Here is a 22333-nt window from a genome sequence, read left to right on the forward strand (position 1 = left end):
GTGTGTGTGTGTGTGTGTGTGTGTGTGTGTGTGTGTGTGTGTGTGTGTGGTGTAGTTTATGTACCTATATAAAATCTAGGATCTTTGGAAGGAAAACATGTTTTTGAGTGGAGCATATGGATCACATTTCCTTATGCATTCATCTGTTGGTAGATTCCTAGGCAATTGTGACTGGTGTTGCAACAAGTATAGGTGTGCAAGGATCTTGGTGATATCTTGGCTTGGCTCCTTCGGCAGATACCCAAGTGTGAGAATGCTGAGGTAGTTTGCTTTCATTGTTGAGGACCCTCCTTACTGGTTCCTCGGTGGCTGAGTAACGTACATCCCCCTGCGTGTATTAAGGTCCCTTCGCTTGTCATCCTCTCCAGCATTTGTTACTTGTCACGACTGCCACCCTCTCCCTTTGTATTTTATCTTTTGGGAACTTGTTCATTTCATAAAGCTGTCGTGATGTTTTAGAGTAGAAACTCCTGATCTTGTAGTAATTGCTTCTAGTAAGAAAGATGAAAGTTTCAGAAAATTTTTAAGTTTAAACTTTCAGCCATCTAAATGACTCTGGATACCATATTTAGTCTATTAGTCATGGGAGTGGTGTAGAACAAGGAGAAGGAAATGTGCTGAAATCAGAATGTCTGTTTGGAACTGCAGCTCTCACTCTTAGCTCTGCAGTCCTGAGCAAGATTGTCATATGTATCAGTGGCCTTACCCATTCCTTAAAGGGGGCACTATAGCATACCAAAGCCCCCAGAATCTGCATTTTTAATACTGTGTCTCCTCAGTTATTCCTGGTATTTCTATGTTATTTTCCAGTAGCAGAATTCTGCTTAAAAGTTTTTCTTTTATCTCTAATAAAGATAATGGAATTCTGTGCTGGAAAAGGCAGTGTGGGTGTCTACAGCCTTTTTCAGATTCTTCCTTGGTAGATCACTTTTCAAAAATGCACTTACTGAGATTTTTCATATGTTACTTGTTCCACTTAGATTATAACTTTAAATTGTACATCTCTGAGAGGTTTTATAATGAGGCCCAAGGGGATCTCTCTTGAAGAGAGCCTTGAGTGAGCCTTCTAATGGTATTAGCACAACTACATTCGTACTTTAAGTTTCTAGAGACTGCTCTACATTCTTAACAAAACTGAAGCCAAGTTCTCAGAGAAGTTTTAGCTCTTTTCCTATATCTCATTCATCCTTTAAGATGTGCAGAGACTATGGTATGTCATGAAAAGTGTTTGGAGGTCATCACTACCTCCTTCTTTCTTCATGTATGAAATCAAGGCAGAAATATCCAGACACTTGCAATGTGCTTCCCCTCCTGCTATGTTTGTGCAGGTCCGATTCCCATCCCACTTTAGCTCCGATCTCAAGGACCTTCTGCGGAACTTGCTCCAGGTGGATCTGACCAAACGATTCGGAAACCTGAAGAATGGTGTGAGTGACATAAAGACCCACAAGTGGTTTGCCACGACTGACTGGATTGCTATTTACCAGAGAAAGGTACGGCCCTATTCGTGACCTAAAGCCTTTGAAAGGTGTGCTTGAAGTCATGAAGCAGAGATACTTTCATCTTAAGCACTTTTATAATTATTTTACCATTAAGCTAATCCCCTGCGGGATCTCAAAGTGCCTTCTCTAAATACAAGACAAAACCTGTATGGTTGCCCTAGTATGTTTTTCCCGTTCATACTAACTCTACCCAAAACTGTGGAAATTGGATTTTAGATAGTATTCTACAAGTTGCATTCAAAATTGGTACAAACCACATTTAAAAGATAATGTGGAAATGAATACAACTCAGAATCAGCGCATAGCCAGACCGACACTGAATCAGCTTAAATTCTGGGATGTTTTCACTTTTGTTTTAGCGTTGCTGTGGACATTTAGCAGGGTGGCAGCTTTTTTCCTGGGGTTTTCCCAGAAAGATCCAGCCTTTTCACACGCTAGGCCAGCCTGCATGTCTGCCTCTCCACTCCTGGAGATTTTTCCCGTTTGCTCACTTTCCATAGTCCAGTGAATCCTTAAGAAATAGACGACTTCCCTGTGCTATTTCTCTGAAGCATGTCCTTCCTTGCTGTTTATATGCTCATTCTCATTTTAAACTCATTTTAAACTATTTCATGGGAACAGGAACATTTTATCATCTTTATTTTATAGCCTGTCTCTCAAGAGCCGCTGGGACATGCACTGCGCATGTTGCCACATTCTTCAATGAGCACCCGTCTTCCTACAGATGCAAGTGTCCTCCATTTGAAGCTTCCCTAGAGGCCATTAAACCCATGCTTTGGAGGCAGTCAAAACAAATTACCTGAAATTACTAGATTTTTGTCTTTTAGGAATCATTGATTTACTTAGCATCCCTCTAAGTAGTAATTGGGACCCTGTGCTGGCCCTAGGCAGTCTTCAAGGTGATTAGTGAAGTCAGCCTTACTCCTCCAATTTCATCCTCCGAGTTCAAGGATGGGAGGCAGATGAGTCTGTTATGCTAATGACTCTCAAAGGAATCCAGAGAGAGTTCTGCACCTGAGTGGCTAGATGTCTTGTCCTCTTGCTTACTAAAAAGACTCTTCCGTGTTGGAAGTTCAAGCCACATGAACACTAGGTATAAATGTAAATTTAGCTCCTCTCTGACACTAGCATAGCTCATGATTAAATAGAGGGCAACTCTCCTGGCCAGCAGTGTTTTAAGAGACTAGCTGTAGGACCCAGGTCACCCGTGGCAACAACACAATAACAGCAGTTACTTAATGGTAATTACTTCACCGTGGTCATAAGTTGGGAAATTTAAGAAAAGATTTTTCTGTTAACTATATTTCTCCTTTCACTCTTGAATGCTAAGTTAAAAATAACTTGCATGAAGTGTATATATTTAGCTTTTCCCCTCCCCACCCCCACAAAAGCCACAGCTTCTGCCTTTTCAGAGGCTTGCCACATTTCATATGAACAACCACAAAGCACAGTCCCTGAGGGAAAAGAATTTAACGCTCTGTTCCATATTAAAAGCAGTTTTTCTAATTCATTAAAATTTTAAAAGATTATAAAAACAAAGTTATAAAAGAATTTTAAAACTCAGCTAAGAGAAAGCTTAGCAAGACTGAACAGTGTGAGGGCAGTACAGTTGCCATGCCCTGCGAGACCCCAAAGCTCGAGCCAAGCTCAAGGGTTGTGGCTGTGGGCACCATTAGCTCAGCACGCATTACGTAGTCACAAGTCAGGACGATGGTACTAAAATAGACTTTCCACTCCTAAAGCGTGCTGAAGCATCCAGATTTGCCCACATGAAGACAGTTCTTCATGGTTAATAAAAGGAATTCTTATCAGTCTTTGAAAAAGAAAATTCATGGCTGTTTATATTTTGTTTTTCATTTTACTGCTTAAAAAAAGTTATCCCAAATAGGGTAACTGCTTTAAATATCAGTGCTACCACAAAGCTTGCATCTTTGATCCCAGGTTCACCAGGTTCAAATCCCAGCATGTTACCACTTTACAATCTGCCCTTCTTCTTTTCTGGGTTTTGTCAGGGTTGTTGATTTGTTTGAGATAGAGTCTCTCTTTGTAATCAAGTTGGTGTGGAACTATACATGATTAAATGAAGGATTATAGGTGTGATATATCACATTTGAGGAATTGTAGGTATGAGCCACAGTACTTTTTTAAAAAGCTTTTAAAAAAACTTCTTTTAACATTATTATTAAAAGGAAGGTACAGAGTTGAATACCATGAAACACTCAGATTTTACTTTTTTAACTTGTATCTTTGAACATTTGTGAGAGGGAAAGGCTGTTTCAACAGAAAGGAGAGAAGAGAGAAAGGGAGTGAGAGAGAAAGAAGAGGAGAAACAGTCAGGTAGACAGACAGACCCTGAACTCTGGACCTGGGTAGATTGTGAGTCTGAGTCAGATCAATTGTCCATTACAGTATGATCTTGAGCACATTGTTCAAACTATGTCAACATAAGCTTTATTACTCTTAAAGTACAGGTTAAAATAGAGAATGCAACAGGAGGCACAGAGTGTTGAGAAAAACTAGGTAGGTAAGTCCAGGCTCCAATTATAGTCAGGTAATTTGGTGAGGAAACGTGGGCTCCACCCACTCCCAGACATGACTTCTGTAGATACTGGTGTCTTCCCACTCCTTTCCTCATTCCCCATCACTGCAGCCTCTTTTTTTTTTTTTGCCTCCTCCCCTTCTTCCTCCTTTTTGTTCCTAAGACAGAGTTTCTCTTTGTAGCCTTGGCAATCCTGGACTTGCTTTGTAGACCAGGCTAGCCTCAAACTTACAGAAAGCTGCCTGCTTCTGCTTCCCAGAATACCTGGATTAAAGGCGTGCACTACCAAGCCCAGCTGGCACATGTCTTTAATCCTGCACATGGGAGGCAGAGGGAGGCAGATTTTAAAGAGTTCTGGTATATTTTTAATCTTTCCATACTAATAGTAAAAATGTTCTGCTGGTGCTCAGTAAGCACATACTAATCTATCCATACTACACAGTGAAATAGTAATAATCTTTCTAAGACTGTAATAGAACTGAGTTGCCACTGCTCATCTAGAGTCCATGTGTTTCAGAAAGGGCTTGACTCATCCCAAATGGTAAACTGCTAACTACCCAGACAGAGCAGCTGGAAGCCAGGTCATCCTGTGAGGCCTATTGGTGGACAGCTACATCTCAGTTATCAGTGAAGCAGGGGTGAGGAGCGGCAATGGTCTCAAAGAATAATCAGGGCCTTAATGTAGACATTGTACACACAGCAGTGTAAAATTAAGACAGGTAATTTAAATAGTTCACAGCCGTTTATTCCCTGGCAAGTGTTTATGAGCAATGAAATAGCTACATACACCTAGTAGAAAGAAAAAAGGCCCAGACTAAAGAAGTGGCCCGGACAATTCAGACTGCAAATCACTCTCCAGAGAAGGTCTGATTCTAAACCACTATCTGGCTAGAAATGAAGAATTGTCTGCTTGGCTCAGTCTGCACTGGATAAGATGGCAGACCAAGCACACAGTGCAAGGAAACCAACTTGGAAACAAGATAATATTAGAATCTCTGCATATACTTATTTGTCACCTTGTTCTTTTTAAATATCTTTAATTTTCATGTATATGTCTTATCTGTAACCTATTCTATATTGCGATAGTCCTGCATGGGAACAATTTATCAACAGCTATCCATGTAATGATGAGGTATACCAAAAAATATGTAACCAGACCACTGTTGTATATGGAAGAGAAAGCCCTGGAGAGTTCAGTATCTGCTTCATCATTTGTTAGCGATAGGAATTTGGTTAACTGTCCTGTAAGCTTTAAGACAGGAATGGGAATGTCTGCCTTGGCTTCCCTGCAGAGTGTGAAGTAGACGTGACGGTGGAACAATTGTGTGACTATAAATCCATAGCTGTGTGTAAATTGCAGCAATCATTAAGATTATACAGGAAGACTTAATTTTCATCATCAAAATAATAAAAATGTTTGGAATTTGACAGTTCTCAGATATTCTGAGGATATTCTCAGATATTCTGAGAGATGTTCCCACCTTAGACTTTTCTTAGTCAGTTGTTTTAAGTAAACATGGGAATTAGAAAAGAGATTAACTTCAGAAGAAATGATATTAAAAAAATAAATGAAGGCTTTGGAAATAAATTGATAAAAATAAAATTAATGGAGACTGGTTTTCTAAGCTCAGAGCCAGCATTTTGATTCTGGTCGCTGATTAACCTGGAACCTGCATTAATATTTTGTTGTAGTTCTCAGGAGAAAATGTGAAATTCTAGCTAACTTCTAATGGATTTTTGTTCAAGAACTTACTGCATTTAAAGATGCCAGTGAAATAACTTGCTGGGAAGTCCTTGTTCTTAGTGTATGGAAGTCTCTGGGGAGTTGTTCTTCTTCTTATTTTCCTCTTGCTTCATAGGTTGAGGCTCCATTCATACCAAAGTTCAGAGGCTCTGGAGATACCAGCAACTTTGATGACTACGAAGAAGAAGAAATCCGTGTCTCTATAACAGAAAAATGTGCAAAAGAATTTTGTGAATTTTAGGGAGGAAAAACCTTGCCTCAAGCTCACACTCAGTCTTTGCACGCTGTGGAGGTGGAAGGTGGAGCCGAGACCTGCTTGTTGAAGTGGTTTCCAGGTCCCTTCATTCCAGCAGCTGAGTGAGGTCTTCATTGCGTCATCAGTGTGTACTCTGCAACCGCCTGTGTACCGAGGCACCGCTCCACAAGCATCTTCTGTGCCGTGACACAGTGTACACCACTTTCCTACTGTTCTGGTTGTTTTTCTCCACCCTTCTACATCCTTCTCATTAACTTCTCTGACCAGTGCTCCATTTTCCTTTCTTGGTGTTTCAGATGGGCAGGGTTACGGCTGTGTGATACTTACAAGGAAAGCTACATGTTGCTTTTTGTAGTTTTGAGCGATATTATTGCTGACCAGTGGCTTGAAGATAAACTCTCCAATGATTTTTTTTTTTTTTTTTTTTTTTTAGTAGCTCGGACTCAGTTTTGCCAAAACTCTTAATGATTTTTGAAGATGGAATGTTTTGTCACCAAGGGAATTTGCATAAGTGACAATTCTAACTCTTCAGGGGTCACTGATGTCGCGGCTAAACTGGCCATGTGGATTCCAGGCCCAGAGGCTTCTTTTCCTTTGCCTTTCAATATTCTCTGTGAGACATTAAGTGACCAGACAGATGCCTCATTTGTCAAGAAAAGTGAGGGATGTGGCTCCACGCCCCAGCTATCTCCCTTGGTACCAACATGTCTGTGGGTTAGAAGAGGGTTCTAAGGTTTCTAAGCCTTCGCTCTTCCATGCCGGGCTTCAGCCAGTATTTTAGAAAAGCATGACTGATAAGGTGACACATTGTGAAATTTCTCAGATAGTCCTCATCGTCAGTTTCTTAAGGGAAACGAGCAAATGAAAGGAAACATGGATTTGGATAAATACTAAGTCAACGAGAGCCTTGGTCCCTGCTTACAGCTTAGAGACACTCTCCAGGAAGTGCAGTTTTCTGTTTGCTTTGGTTCGTAACAGGGAAGAACAAAGCAGTTGCTGCTGCTCCCTCTTCTGAAGTGAGAGCAGGAGGGCACTGTTGCAGCTTCAACTCTCCTCCCTGCCCCGGCAGTGCAGGAAGGAGGCTAAGAAACTGCCATGTTCCGATTTTAATTTAATTTGAGGTGTGATATCTTTAAATATGTCAGAATTTCTAACCTCTTTTTTTCTTCATAGAGTATATGATCATGCAGATACAATTTTAATATTTGTGTTTCCTTAATTTTTTCTACTTTTTGCCAATTGACTTAACAATGTTGCCATCATGAGGGAATTTCAAGCACTCTTGCACATTTAGTTCAGTGTTTCTTTGTGAATAAATGGCTTAGCTTTTTCTTTTTACTATTTTTTTTTCATTACTTTTAATTTGTCCATCTCATTTTATCTCTGTATCAGTGACCTACCTTAAATAATCAACTCACCCAAATAGTTTAAACTATTTCATTTCGTGATCAATCTATAAGCATATAAGGTTGTTTTAAGTCAAACAAACCCTAGTGTATATAGAACCTTTCTATCTGCCTCCTTCCTGGTGCAGGTAGGTCATTGACACCACTCCTGTTCATGCACCCACACACCCTCACTAAACCCTTGAAGACATTGAAGAGTCCTATCTGAGACCTGATCTCCACCTATCTGCATGTCTTTTGGTTGTCAAGTGTTTCTGCATGGTAATGTCCCACAATAGCAAACAACTATTTCAGTTGCTCCACCTGTATTTAAAATGTGCAAGAAACATTGAAATACTCTGCTGTAGCAAGTTTTATGTAACAAAGATATATCATCGTGTTAATAAATTAAAAGCATCATTTGTATAAAATACATTATTTAGGGTTTTTTTTTTGTATTTCATTTAGACCCAAGAACATGCTAATCATTGTGTTCTATGTATGCTACAAATTCTCTGGTAGCATTGTTGTATATTATTGTAAAATTATTTCAATAAATCATGGGGGTGACAATTTGATTATTATAATTTAGTTTTCCAAAATTGAACAGATTTCTATGAATCCTAACGTATTTTTTTCTATGAAATTATTAGTACCCAGCTGGACTCTACCGGGTAGATGACCCCCAGGCGTGCATCAGCATCTGGGGGCGTCTGAGCCCTTCCATTTTACTGTCTCTGTTTTAAGTACATGAGCAAACTGTCAGGTGTGTCAGAGGGGTCTATTTCTGGCTAATCAAGTACACTAAATTGGAATATTTTTAACATACCTAAAATTCCCATTTTTAGCCACAGTGTAGCTGAAAAGATTTTCTTTGAAAACTTGAAATACTAAGTCAGTGGCAAAAGCAGTATTTTACTCCAATTATATTTCATAAAACAGAAGAAATGGTGTTTTTGCCCAGTAAATGAAGAGATGGCATTGTGAAGGAAGGAGCCCTAGACTGACAGTGAAGCCTACCAGAGGTATCCCTGTGGACAGAGGGCTAGGACAGGTTCTTCCTGGGATCCCTCTGCTTTCCTGTTAGGTCAAGGTTCCCTCCTTATCAAATATTCTCGAGGGCATCACACTTTGAAGAAGTTACTGTATAGGGACACATCTGTGCATTCTTGCCTCTGACAACGTTCTGAAAATTCTTTGGCCATCATAAAGTCCTTGTCTCCCATTCCTTACTCCCTCACTGATGCGAAATATGCACTTGATATCAAACCGTCAGCCTACCAAAAAAGATGCTGTGGCTTATGGGTATTGCTGTCTTGTTCTTGGTATGTTTCTGTACCGATTGCCCTTTGGTCTAAAAACAAAAACAAAAACAAAAAACAACAATGCTCATTATAAGCCTAAAAAAATGGATGATTATCCTTTTCCACTGACTGTTTTTCTTTCCTTTGCTTGTTGTAAGAATCAAATGGAATAATGTATGTAAAAGCACCTTGTAAACTGTAAGCTTTTGATGTAAGATGTAAGGTGTGTTGTTATTTCATAAACTACTTCTTTGTTTAGAGTGGAATTTCCTATGCACTACTATAGCTAGGAAATGCTGAAAATGTGTTTTTTAATTCATCAGTAACCACAAAATTAAAGTATCTTCAAAGGATAAGAGCCGTTGAGTCATATGTCCAATGTCCTTCGTTCTGGACTTTTCTCTGCTGATATAAGAAATGGTTGTGGATTCCTGACTTTCAGATAGGTGGGGTGATATTTGGGGCTGAGAGCTGAGCAATAAAAGAGTGAATATTAGCAGTCCATTCTAATTAGACTTTTACTGCAACACTACCGAGTGCAGCCCGGCATTGCTAAGAGCTTCTTCCTCATTTTGCTTCAGATTACTCCTAACACGATGAAAGCCAGCAAAGTAAGTTAATGTAGCTTACGGTAATGTTATTAGTTTGGCGACGCAGGAGCCCTCATTCTCACTGTGCAGTGAACTAAAAGCATATGCTTTGTTCTTCAGGGCTACTTCGGAGCTCGCCTCTGCCTTTATGGTTAAACTATCTAGTGTGAATGGCTATGGTGGCAGTTTTCCCTGAGAGATCATCAGTTTTCAATAATTATTTTAAAAGCTTACAATTTTGTTTGATGGTCTTTACAAACATTTACGGATATTGATACACTTTATAACATGATTCTTACTGTTTCTAGTGCTAAATTTTTAGTACTTAATATAAATCCCCATTCTCATTTTTTTTAATAAAACTCTGGGTATGTCTTTATTTTTTATTATTATTTGAGGTCCAATTAACAATAAAATTTCCCTTTTGGACAAATGGTGGATGTGAAGATAAATGTTTTCATTTTTAGCTTTTCTGGATATATGCTCAGTAGTCTTTGTGCTTAGCTCAAGTTAAATTTTGATATGAACAGAATTGACATGTTACCCATGCATGATGATGCACACATGAAATCCCAGCATTTAAGAGGCTGGAATGGGAGGATCATGATTTTGAGACTAGCCTGGATATGAAAGAGAGGCCTCATCTTACAAAAGAAATGTGTGTGTGTGTTACATCTATCTGAATCCTGATTCCTAGTACCTCAGAATATAATCATAGTTGGAAGAAAGGTTTGGGGAGTGATTAGTGTAAAAACTAGGTTTTATGGATGGTACCCAGTTAGGTAAGACTGATGACTTTATGAGAAATAAGGACACTAGCACCCCAAAGGAAGACCGGATGAAGACAGCATGGGCAGAAGATAGCATGGGAGCCACGAAGAGCCATCTCCACAGTAGTCAGTTCTGCCAGATCTTGATCGTGGACTTCCAGACTCCAGAAGTGCAAGCAGTGTGAGCCAGCGAGCGGTCTGCAGTGCTCTCTTAGCAAATTAAAGCACCCACAGAACTGCACGTGTCCACACTCTGAAAGGTTTGTGCCAGCCACCCAGATGGCTTGGCACTTAGCCAGAATTGAACTGGCATCTTGAAGAGGTGGGGAAAGAGGTGTACCTGTGAAGCTCAAGGCATCGTTTCTCCTGTTTCTGTCCTTGCTTGGAACACAGAGTAGCTATTGGGACGCTGAAAGTTGGAGAAAACATGGTTCACTCAAATCACTATTAACCCCCTGACAGATTTTCTCTCAGCTTTAAGCTAACCTCTTAGAGCAGTTCAAATTGAACATGAAAAGGCACAGCAAGTTTCTTCCATCAAACTTAGAGTTGGCTCACCCATTAACAGCGATGTTAGCTGTAGTGCTAGCTGGATCTTTCTTCCCTGTTTTTTTCCTCAGGAGAAGGGTAGTACCCAGTGGATGGTGACCTTATGCTATTAGCTTTCTGTTGCTGTTCTAACAGATCTTCATAACCTGAGTGACTTTAAACTAATAAATGTCTTACCCCAGAGCTGCCTGTCATCCACAGTGTGGTTCACTGGGCTAACGCCATAAGGCTGGTGGTACAGCTCAGGTGTTGCTCTCTACTGGGTATACAGGGCCCAAAGCTTTGTCCCCAGCTCCAAGAATACTGCCTTGGGATCATTTGAGGCCCAGCCAGCTAATCCAGGCTCATGTCCCATTTTGAGACCAGCTGATGAATCTCCTTAAGTCTGTCCACTGCTGTAAGTCTCTTTAAAAGGATAAGTCTAGAAAATCAGTAAATTTTTGTAAGGTTTTCTGATTTTATTTTGAACTGTGTCTGTGTTCCTGTGGAGGGTGAAATCAGGTAAGTGTAGGGGCCTGTGGAGGTGCCAGGAGGACATCAGGTCCATGGTTCTGGAGTTAGAGTCATTGAGCACTGTCTTGGAAGTGCTGGAAACCAAATGTGAGTTCTTTGCCAGAGCAGCAAGTGCTCTTAACTAACAAGTCATCTCTCCAGCCCCTAGGAAGAAGATTAAAAATGGAAAAATATGAATAAGCATGGCAATTTCAACATAAGACGTTATCTTCATTGTTCTAAAGGAGGCAATAGAAGAAGTGGCAATGAAGAACTACAGAAGAAACACCCTCAAAATAAAGGCTCAACTCTGAATCAAATGTCTATAAACTGTCAGAGCAAAAAACAATATTTCTAAAATGAAGTCCTAATTAGATCATCCTCAAAGGAATGAGGGCTTATTAACCTGAGACACCAGAAGGTAGAGAGCCAACATTCTGGACAATACTATTTTTAACCTGAATTTTTTTTACTCAACAACTACTGTTTAATTAGCAGGTGTGGAAAGACTAGTTCCCTGGTAGCTAGTACTCTGTGATCCAAGCAAGGCTGACAATTAAAATTTTGTGCATTAGAGTCAATCCACCCTACCTGGGGATGTAGCTCAGTTGGTGGAGTGCTTGCTTATTATGCTCAGGAGGCCCTAGATTTGATCCCCAGCACTCAGCAAAAACTGCACACTGACACACAACTGTAGTCCCAGCACTGGAGGAGTGGAAAAAGATGGGTCAGATGTTCAAGGTTATCCACAGCTACATAAATGAGTTGGTGGCCAGACTGGACTGCATAAGACCATCCCAATACGAACAAACAAGCAGTCAGGCTACTCCAAGACATGAGGAAGGAAGAGACTGTGCCTTCAGATGCCTCGTCACTAACACTCAAATTATACAATGGCTACAAGAGTGCAGTGTGAAAATAATGAAGCAAGAGTATTATACCCAGCCAAGGTACACTACATTTAAAGTCACAAGACAGGCTCCTTTAAGTAAATAGAATGAAAAGTCCTTCAAGCCCACCCTTCATGTCCAAGTGGACATAAATGAAAAGAACTTGGTGACAAGCAATACAGGAAGCTAGGGTCAACATGACTATAAAACAAAATCAGCTGTGCTCACTATAATTATAGAGCCAATGTGTTTTAAACCTTAACAAACAGACTAATACAAATTTTAAGGAAAGAAGAAAGAAAGAAAGAAAGAAAGAAAGAAAGAAAGAAAGAAAGAAAGAAAGAAAGAAAGAAAGAAAGAAAGAAAGAAGGAAGGAAGGAAGGAAGGAAGGAAGGAAGGAAGGAAGGAAGGAAGGAGGGAGAGAGAGAGAAAGAAAGAAAGAAAGAAAGGAAGGAAGGAAGGAAGGAAGGAAGGAAGGAAGGAAGGAAGGAAGGAAGGAAGGAAAGAGGAAGGAAGGAAGGAAGGAAGGAAGGAAGGGAAAGAAAGAAGGAAAGGGAAAGAAAGAGCGAGCGAGCACTTGAAGGTCCCAAAAGGAGGAAATGAGAAACGATAGGAGCCATCCAATTTCCTCTTTGCAGTGGGAGGCACACAGCTGACAGAGTCTAAATTTAGACCTGTGGTTGAAGGAACGACTCACTTCACAAGTTCTTGTTAGGATTTTGTAAATCATTTGTGGGGAAGGGAAGTGTATGAGTTTTAATTTCCACTTCAGCTTTTTCCTTGTGTTAAACAGTTACAGTGATAGCAGGAAGACTCAGTGTTGGCGTACTTTTTAACTTTATTTCATTTTTGTTTCTTAGTGCTTCTTCCCTTCCCCACCCCAATCCCTTTCAATACCCCAACACCAGGTACAAGAGAAAGCCAGTCTCCACTGGGAGATGGGGTGTAGTTCTCTTAGGCTAGTTCCTGCTGGTTAAGGTCATCGGTTCCTTGGGGAAAGTCCAATCTTCCTTTCAGGATATCTCTAACTTCTCATCACACTGCATCAACAGCAACCAGGAGCAGCAGGGGAAGCACCAGCAGCCTTCTTTCTCAGAGCCCTCTCAACTTTCTCTGAGCTCTGGCCTTTATTCCTTCTCCACAGTCCTCAGAGTTAAGCTATCTGCAGCTGGCAAAGAACCCCTCTCAGAGTTAAACTATTTGCAGCATGAGGCAAATAGTCTGCTGCTGTGGACAATCTGAATCAGTCCCATATCAGACACTTGACTGATGAGCTGAGTTAGATCCCAAGCCCACAAGGTGGAAAGAAAGAACCAAGTCCTTCAAGTTTTCCTCTGATCTCCACATGTGTGCCATGGAACATGTGTGCCAGCACCACTCCTTCACCGTACACACACACAAATACATAAATAATGTAGCTTTACATTTTCATTATAATTAAGCTCTTTTATAGTATTAGTGAAGTTGAATTTTTTTTTTCTAGCATCCTTCCTAGATAGACACAGTTTTATAAAATTGCTGCTCTTTGGTTAATCCTCAAGCTTTCTCCTCAGCCCCATCTTTTTGTGTTCACAGCAAGATCTGGAATCTGAGGCTATTTAATAGTTTCTCCTTCAAACTCTATTGGACTGTTTGAATTCCTTATAATTTTTGCTATAAAGAGAAAGTCTTAGCTGGGCATGATGGCATATGCCTTTAATCCCAGCACTGGGAAAGGCAGAGGCAGATAGTTCTCTGTGAGTTCAAGGTCGGCCTGGTGTACAAAGCTAGTCCAGGACAGTTAAGACTATACAGAGAAACCTTGTCACAAAAAAAAAAACAACAAAGAAACAGAACTGATAGAATGTGTGTGTGCACGCACGAGCATGTGTGTGCACATACATGTATATTGTATGTAAATCATAGATAAATTATACATGTGGTTTATTATATATAATATACTTATGTTACATTTATAATATAATAAATCATATTATGTGTGATTTATTAGAGCAGCTTACAAGCAGTAGTCTGGGTAATCAAGCAATAGATGTCTCCTGACAGAAAGGCCAAAAATCAGGTGGTTGTTCAGTCCACAAGACTGGATGTCTCAGTGTCCCCATCTGTGCCAGAGTCCTGAAGGATTCCTGGAGAGCTTCTGGTGTTCAGTCTGTGTTGGAATCCTGAAGAAGTTGGCCCTAAAACCAGCAAAGGAATGCCTCAACAATAGGAGAAATGAACTTGCCAGGGAGACTGAAGGCAAGCAAGCAAAGCAAAAGCTCCCTTCTTCATGTCCTTTTCTGTGAGTTGCCATCAGAAGGCAACACGGATTTAAGGTGCGGCTTCCACATGAAATGATCCAATCAAGAAAATTCCTCACAGACATGCCTGGATGCTTGGGCCTTAGTTGATTCTAGATATGATCAAGTTGACAACCAAGATTCGCCATGCCACATACTTAACTCAGGACAGAGAAAATGCAGACTATTATTTTTATTAATCTTTCCTCCACTCCCAAATACTCCCAACCGTTTGGTCAAGGGAAGAAATAATTTGCTTTTATGCTATTTTCAATCACAATGCAGCCTGATAAATGGAAGCTTCTTTAGAAAACAGTTTCTCAAAGATCATCATACGACTGAGGCAATGTATGCATCTTCAGATAAAAAGAGAGGAAGGAAGGGTTTGCCACCGAGTACGTGATGCACCGAGTGCATCAAAGAAAGCCTTACTGGACTTAGGGAAGTAACTGGTCAGAAACTGTTTGGCATGAGGCCCTACCGTGTTTTGTATTTCTCAATTTGTTTCTGCTGTGTCAAGTATCATGTTAGGGTAGACACTGGTCTAGGCATCACTCTTTTGCATGAGATACCCCAGTCTTCCCCGGCCCAGCCTCCAGTGTCCCATCTCCTCACAACAGCCTAGCTGTATCCACATTAGGCTTCTGTCTGTCCCATGAAGTGATTCTCAGGAATAACAACTCTATAAACACATGGGTGTGCCATCATCTGTTGTAATATAGCAGCTGGTATTTAGTTGCAAATAACTCAGACACCGAAGATCCTGATGGATATATTTTAACATTACAGCTGATCTGAGTGGCACCTTTAGCACCAGTCTCCCAGTCACTTGCACCCTGATGCATTGTCGTAAGTGGGCACAAAGAGTGAGGCCCCTGAGCTCAGATTCCCAGGGGTGTGCACTGCACACTACATCAGCCCCGTCATGTGAACCATGCCAGCATGAAGAACTGTGACTTGACTGCCTGCGGCAGCTCTTGTGTTGTCCTGTTGCTCCTGTGTGTCTCCTCGCTGACTTCCTCTTGTTAGACAGAATATGGTCCTGGCAGGCAGGGGCTGATCTTGGACCTCTTTCTATCAACCTGGCAGTCCCTTCCCTACTGTGTCGATTAGCTCAGTTGTTGGGCTGACAATATCTGGACACATTTGCTCAATGAGGTGTCAAAAGAAGGTGAGCTGAAAAAGAAGCTGTTGATTATGACACATAAACACAAAAGTTATAATTTTACAGCTATTTTCTGCATCAGAAGCAGAATAAATATAATGAGCATAGATTTCCAAGTAGGAGCTACCGAGAATGAAGTCTTGACCCTACCTTCTGCTGGTTCTATCAAATGAGTAGGTGGCCAAGGTTGCTGATCTCTGCTGGCTCACTTGTATAAAATACAATTCATATTTTAGTATGTTTCTTTTCAAAGAAGCTAAAACATCAAATGTACATTGTGGTTCATGGTCAAGTGCTAATTCTTTCCCTTCCTCCACAAGGATGTGTGGATAATACACCTATGAAAATGGGGAGAAAGTTCAAACATTTCAAAATATATATAATGTCTGATAACTGGGCCCAGGTACATTTTTGTTTTGTTTTGTTGTTTTTGTGGCTGTTTGCTTTGCATATGGTGTATGCCTGCCCTCTGGCTGGGACAACAGTGACTCAGTCCTGCTCTCTTACTTGGCCTGCAGGCTATGGGCTCAGCTCCCTGTGAAGACAGCATCCCTTCATGTCTGCGCCTCCCATCTTTGGAAAGATGACCAAGCTGCTCTCAGACTAAGAGAGCAATGCTCACTGACTTGTGTTTCTTGTCTGTATCTGGGATAATATTGCAGAAGCTTCAACTTGGAAAGAGTGCTAGCACTTCCTGGCACTCTGTAACTAAAACCCTGATCTTTTGTGGTTTTGCCTGTGCCCTCTGAATAAGGGAACTTTTGGGGTACCTGTGGAACACCAAAAGAATAAGCAAATTCCAATTTTGTTCCTGTTAACTCCTCTCTGTCCCTGAAAAAAAAATTCATTTTACCTAGGACTGATGTTTTCCCTCGGTCAGAGGAAAAAGCACATTACTCTAGAAAGGAGATGAAGTGGCATTTCTTGGCAGCCAATTTTGAATTCCACATTTTAAATCATTCAAAGAGCTCTGCAGCTGGCGGAAGGCAGCAACTGATTTGGAAAGAGGGATGAGAAACACATCAAAAAATGACACCTCCTTGGGAGTAATTTTGATCGTAAATAGGACAGATACCATCTGCCTAGATGACTCCTTGTTCATTCATTTGTTCATTCAGAGATATTACTGTGTGTGTGGTCTCTGCTTAGTTGTGACACAAAATTGATATGAAACAAAGCTGAGAACAAATAAAATCATATGAAGCAGAGGTGTAAAAAAAATAAAACAAATGAAAATCACATCAGGACAGCTCAAAGCTGCTGTGAAAAAATATGAGGAATACTTTACTACACACAAGCACCTTCTGCTTTACTTTAAGGATGCAGAGAGCTCCAGTTTCTCAATGAGGAAGGGTATTCCAGTCACAGAGAGTGATCAACACCATGAGGTGTAGGGAGCTGTGATTGGTGTTCTGTCAAGGCAGTGAGTGGTGACTATGTGATAAGAACAGGTGGAAGGGATATTCAGGGTCCATCATGAGAGCCACCCAGCGAATGACTGATTATAATCCTGATTATTCAGGATTGTGAGCTTCATCCTATAGATGTTCCATCCAGTGGTTAAATAGATGTTAAGTAGAAAAGAAGCATGAAGGCTTTCAATATGGCTCAGCAGGTGGAGAGTGGTACCTCCAAGCATGATAGCCAGAGTTCAATCCCAGGAATGCACGTGGTAGAGGGAGAAAACCAATTCATAAACGTTACCCTTTGGTCATTTATGCCATAGCACAACAGTGCAGGCACCATGGTCTCAGACATCTGGCTTCCAGAATCATAAAAGAGGAAGTCCAGGGTTTTTGTTTTGTTTTGTGGTTGTTGATTATAGCATCTTGTAGGAGCAGCCTGGAAGCAGGGAGCAGCATGGATCCCAAGAGATGCACTAGAAGTGTTAAAATAATCTAGTAAAACGATAATTCAGGCAGGTGCCAAAGTATGCTTTAGGGAATGGTTTCAGGCACATTAGGGAGGGAAGGTTTCCCTCTATCAGCTTGAGGAGCAGATCTGAGTTGATAGGGCTGGCCAACGTGCAGCTGGGGATGCTCTCAGCTTATCACAGATATCTAGCTGGACAGATAGCCTTGTAGGTTGCCATACATAGTAATGCTAATAGTCAAATCCTTGGTCATGATGAGATCATCTCCAGGGGGAAAAGAGAAGAGGCGTTATAAATTGAATTCCCAAGGCCAGACATAGCAGCAGATGCAGGTGGATTAGCTTACATAATGCTCTGAAATATTTAACATGTCCATTGTTAAAATTTTAAGGTTGAAAGATGTAGCAAAGAATGGAAACATAAAGCCCTTGCTTCCCTGAAACAGAAAGAAGATCTGGAAAAACTGTGCTCCCATTTTAATAGGACAGCATTTTGTCAGGCTTACTCAACTATTGCCCTTTAAAAGGACCATCCAAGCACCACATCCTCCCTTCTGCTTCCCTCTCTTGGCCTATCTGTCCCCAAACAGCCTGAGAATGCAAAGAGAGCTAGAGAGAAGCAACAGTAAAAAGGTCTGCAGCAACAGCATGGCTCCCAAGGATGTCCATGTGCAATTCCAGGACCCTGGTATTTAGCTGATGATAAATGACAAGGGGAAAGTAAGCACACAGAAAACTAAAATTGGTCATCAGCTGTCCCTAACATGAAGGGTCCAGGATTCCCCTAGTGAGCCCAAATCAACCTCTGAAGTCAAACCATGGAAGATGGTGACAGGAGAAAGAGGAATTGACAGCCTGGAGGACTTGGCTCAATACTGCAGGTTTTGAAGACAGGGGAGTAAAAAAAAAAAAAATGTTTAAAAATGGCCGAGAAATACAGGAAATGAGGATCCACAAGAGATGTGCTGGAAGCATCTTCCTACCAACACACTGAGAGAATATCTGACCGGCGATCACTAGTACAGTAGAGGAGGCCACACCCTCCCTGGAGCTCCGGCCACTACCTTAATTTTACCCAAATGAGGCTTTCTAAACATAATCTAAAGCTAACCTCAGATACTATGTACAAAGAATCAAGACATGGTCCGTGTGTGCATGTGCGCATGCTCAAATAAAATCAAGAGGTCAGCTTAGTCCAGTGTCTTTCCTCAAGAGCTGTCTCTACCTTGTTTGTTGAGACGAGATTTCTCACTGGACTTGGAGTTGCTGATTAGGTTAAATGGATGACCAGTGAGAGTCTTAGGGAATCATTTCCCCAGCTCTGGGAGTACAATCTTTTGCCCCCACACCCAGCCGTTATACATGGGTTCCGGAGATCAACTTCAGGTCCTCATGCATGGCAAACACTTTAAAAAGTGAGCCACCGCCACCTACTCAGTCCCTGATGTCATCAGTAGACAGTGATTTTTCATGTCTTGTTATTCAACTGGACTTTGCTACCTTATGGGATCTTCTTTCTTCCACCCAGTTTTTTCCACCCTTTTCTACCCCCTAACACTAGATAAGAGAGAATTAAACTGATATAGAGGAAAGGAAAGAGATTTCTGAATAAAGCCAGGGCTTCTAAAATGGGGGCAATGTTACCTTAAACCACTTCCTGCTGATTAAGGGCATCGAGCTCCCTGGGGTGAGTTTGATCTTTGCCATCAGGATATCTAAATTTTTCTTGTTGTTTGTTTTTGCACACGACTATTTAACAAACTATGGCCAAGAGCAATCAACAGCAACTAACACCACTGCCTCTTGGGGCCCTACTATTTACGTACCCTCTAAAAAGTCCCCAGAATTCCAAATGTCACACAATCACAGAAACTATCTGCAGTTAGCAATATCATGTCTTTGCTAGAGCATGAGGCAAATCACAGCTGAAAAGCAGACCCATATCCCCACACCTGGGATTAAAACCAAAACATATTCTTATAATATTTCTGTGTTTCTTTTAAAGAAACCAAAATTCCAAAATTCTCACTACACAGTTATGAAAACAAATTGTGGCTCTCTCTATCAATGATCAAACCAAGGGCACATCATTGGGGAGCGTGAGTCCCCAAGGTTCACACTAAACTACTACATGAGATTCAGATATGCAGCCAGGTTTGGCCATTGGTGAACAAACTACCTGGTGTTTTATGAGTTAAATGCACACCTCATACTTGTTACTCTAACTCTCACTTTTAAGGCTCCATGGAGTTGTTTCACAGAGGCAAACCCATTTGGTTTTTCTATTAAACAATATATTCTACTAAAACTATGTGTCTACATGACTTTTTGCCTCTATGTAAATGATAAACTTGTTGTGGGATGGAGGTGCTTGCTAAATATTTGCTGGCTTAATAAATGAAATGAACATTACCCAGTGGAGAACTGTGATGTTTTCTAACTTAAGCCTCTGTAAATTAAATAACTTGAGTTCCTTATGCACATCCACTTGTCACACGGCTGGAGTGCTACTTAGATGTCTGGAATCTTGTGTGGCTTCTCAGATCATCAGAACATCCAGGATTAATCTCCAGAGAAATTCCTGAGTCTATGTGACAAACTGCCTCTCACAGTTTCTCTCCCGAAACTGCCTTCGGTAGCTAGCCTAGGTCAAATGGAATCCATCTCTTTCCTAACTGTGGCTATTGCAGAGAATTCCCAGTTCTGATCTAACTTCAGAGCCTCTGATACTAACTGAGCACCAATCAAGGGGAAAGGCTTGGCCAGTAACCATAATTCTCAAAGTCGTAACATGGTATCTTCTGGGCCCTGGACATGGTGTATGATGGAGGTCTGATGTGTTCTGGCACTCAGGCAAATCCCTGAGGCCAAGGAGAATGAATGTAGTGCCTTTTCAGTCTGGATGAAGCCAAAAAACCCTCCAAGTGTATGTTAACACGTAGCTGAATCCTAAGCTGAACTTCCAGACACACAGAAGAGCCTGGAGCGAAGATCTGGGAAGCTGTTAAGTGCCCTGCTGTCTGAGGCGAAGGGAGGACTGGCCACGGAGGAAGGAAGAAATGTAGCTGGCAGTGGGCCGCATGCTCTCATGCCAGTCATGTCACAACTACTGCAACAGGGTCCAAAGAGCTGCAAAAGAAATCAGGCTGCAATGGGTTAATTTGAAAATCTCAGACAAAATGGAAAAGTAGGTCAAGAACCTAGAAGCAACCAGCATAATGAAGGAAGATTTTTATGTTGTCATTTGCTTGTTTCTATTTTCAACATTAAAGAGAATTGAGCAATTACCTTCTCTGAGACAGGAAGAGACCTGAAACAAAACATAAATGGAACAAAGACAGGGATGAGGTGAGGTAATGTGACCAACACCTTGCCTAGGTGCAGTTAATCAGTAAATATTCCCAGTCACTTAGCCAGGGCCAGGCATCATTCTTAGCCCAGGCAACACAGAACACAGGCGTAGTCCTTTCTCGGTGACATACAAAGTCCAGATGTGTCCTCCTAAGTTGTGAATAACAGAAAAACCAACCAGCCGAAGAGAGAGAACCGGTCAAATCATGCATCCGAAACCCTCCAAGAGAAACAGTCAAGATTTTCTCTATCTCTGTCTACCTTTCTCCTTCTCTCCTTCTTTCCATTTCTGTCTCCTTTTCTTTCGCCATCTTCATCCTCCCTCTTTCTACGTCACTTCCTTCTCTTTTGGCTTTGTAATCAGGCAGCTTTGTGAGTGGATTTTCAAGACTCCCAGAAAAGGTGCTAAGGAGAGAGAAAGAATGCTGCCTCTTTGACAGAGGGTCTAGGTGATACCACCTATTCACATCTCAAGTAGCCACCCATCGTGGACAAAAAACCAGGTTGTCTGGTTTGTCTCATTTAGTGATGAAGAAAATGCAGGCTGCACTTCTGACAAATGTTCCATAGCCTGACTCTTTGCGGCTATCTCCATGTGGTCTCTGTCTTGTGGGGTTCCAATGGAATAGGGACAGGTTAAGTTTGACATCCCACTTGCTGCCTTCATTACATTCATAAATGGGTATCTTGACTCCAATGTTACAAAGAAGGATGAGGACACTTAACATGTTGATAGATGTGCTCAAAGTGACCACAAGGTGAGGAGATGATGTATTAAGGCTCTGCCATAGGACTCTGTTTCATGTCAGAAAACCCCCATTACCATTAAATGAAGTACCATTACTTCATTTAAGACCTAAAGGTTTCAGAGGCCCTCAAATACACAAGCACGGCCTGCAGAAATGCTTTTGTACTTTAAAGATTCCATACTCATGCTTCAAATACTTGAGCCTAGATACCACTCCGGGGACAGTGCCTGCTCTGAGCCCAGAGAAAGGAGCTTTGAGAATGAACTCTGAGCTCTCTGTGGATCACAAAGGATGGTGTCACTCTGGCTCATTTCAGCATTGCCTCTTCCAGGGCACACTGAAGACCCAGAAGGAGGCATTCAAGCCACCCAGTGGAGGTCAAGGATGACAGAGGAGGGAAAAATTCTATTAACCTTCAAAGGGCAAGACCCAGGGTCCAGAGTCTCATTATGACACTAGAGAGGCTCAGAGGCTATTTCATTGCGTATGTCACCCACTCCCTACCTTGTGCCTACAACTGAAGACATGGAAAAATGAGGTCTCAGCAGTGTTGTGCAGAACATTCAGAGCAGTTTCACTTTAAAAAAAAAATTAATTATTGCTGTCGTAAGCCCTTCCAGAGTGATGTTATTTCTCTTACTTTATAGGGAAGAAACTGAGTTCACAGCACTCACTAGCCATGGCAATATTGTTGGAGTGGCAGAAATCAAGCTCAGATCCTTCTTCCAGGGAGGGTGCTTTCACACAGCCACTTCAAGCCATTTCCAGGCAGAGTTGGAGGAGATGAGTGCTGTTTTCTTGAGGTAACTGAGTGTTTCACATCTGCAGCTGCTGTCTTTTTCTTCTCTTAAGAATAAGTGTGTAGGGTCTTACAAATTATTTTTTTTTTCTGAATG

The 22333-nt window shown here is 41.3% G+C and overlaps 1 protein-coding gene across 4 annotated transcripts in view; it reads left to right on the forward strand.

Annotated features, from left to right (window-relative positions):
• The window catches only part of Prkacb (protein kinase cAMP-activated catalytic subunit beta), a 96321-nt gene extending 89862 nt beyond the window's left edge, over positions 1 to 6459 (forward strand). For all 4 annotated transcript variants that reach the window (XM_055614342.1, XM_055614341.1, XM_055614343.1 and 1 more), the window contains exons 9-10: positions 1329 to 1493; positions 5901 to 6459. In XM_055614342.1, the coding sequence (XP_055470317.1) occupies positions 1329 to 1493; positions 5901 to 6026 (291 nt within the window). In that variant the 3' untranslated portion in view covers positions 6027 to 6459. The remainder of the gene's footprint in view (positions 1 to 1328; positions 1494 to 5900) is intronic.
• The last annotated feature ends 15874 nt before the right edge of the window (positions 6460 to 22333 follow it).

Source organism: Psammomys obesus, unplaced genomic scaffold (genome assembly GCF_907164565.1).
Source record: "Psammomys obesus unplaced genomic scaffold, mPsaObe1.curated_primary_1811, whole genome shotgun sequence".
In the NCBI taxonomy this organism is placed as follows: Eukaryota; Metazoa; Chordata; class Mammalia; order Rodentia; family Muridae; genus Psammomys; species Psammomys obesus.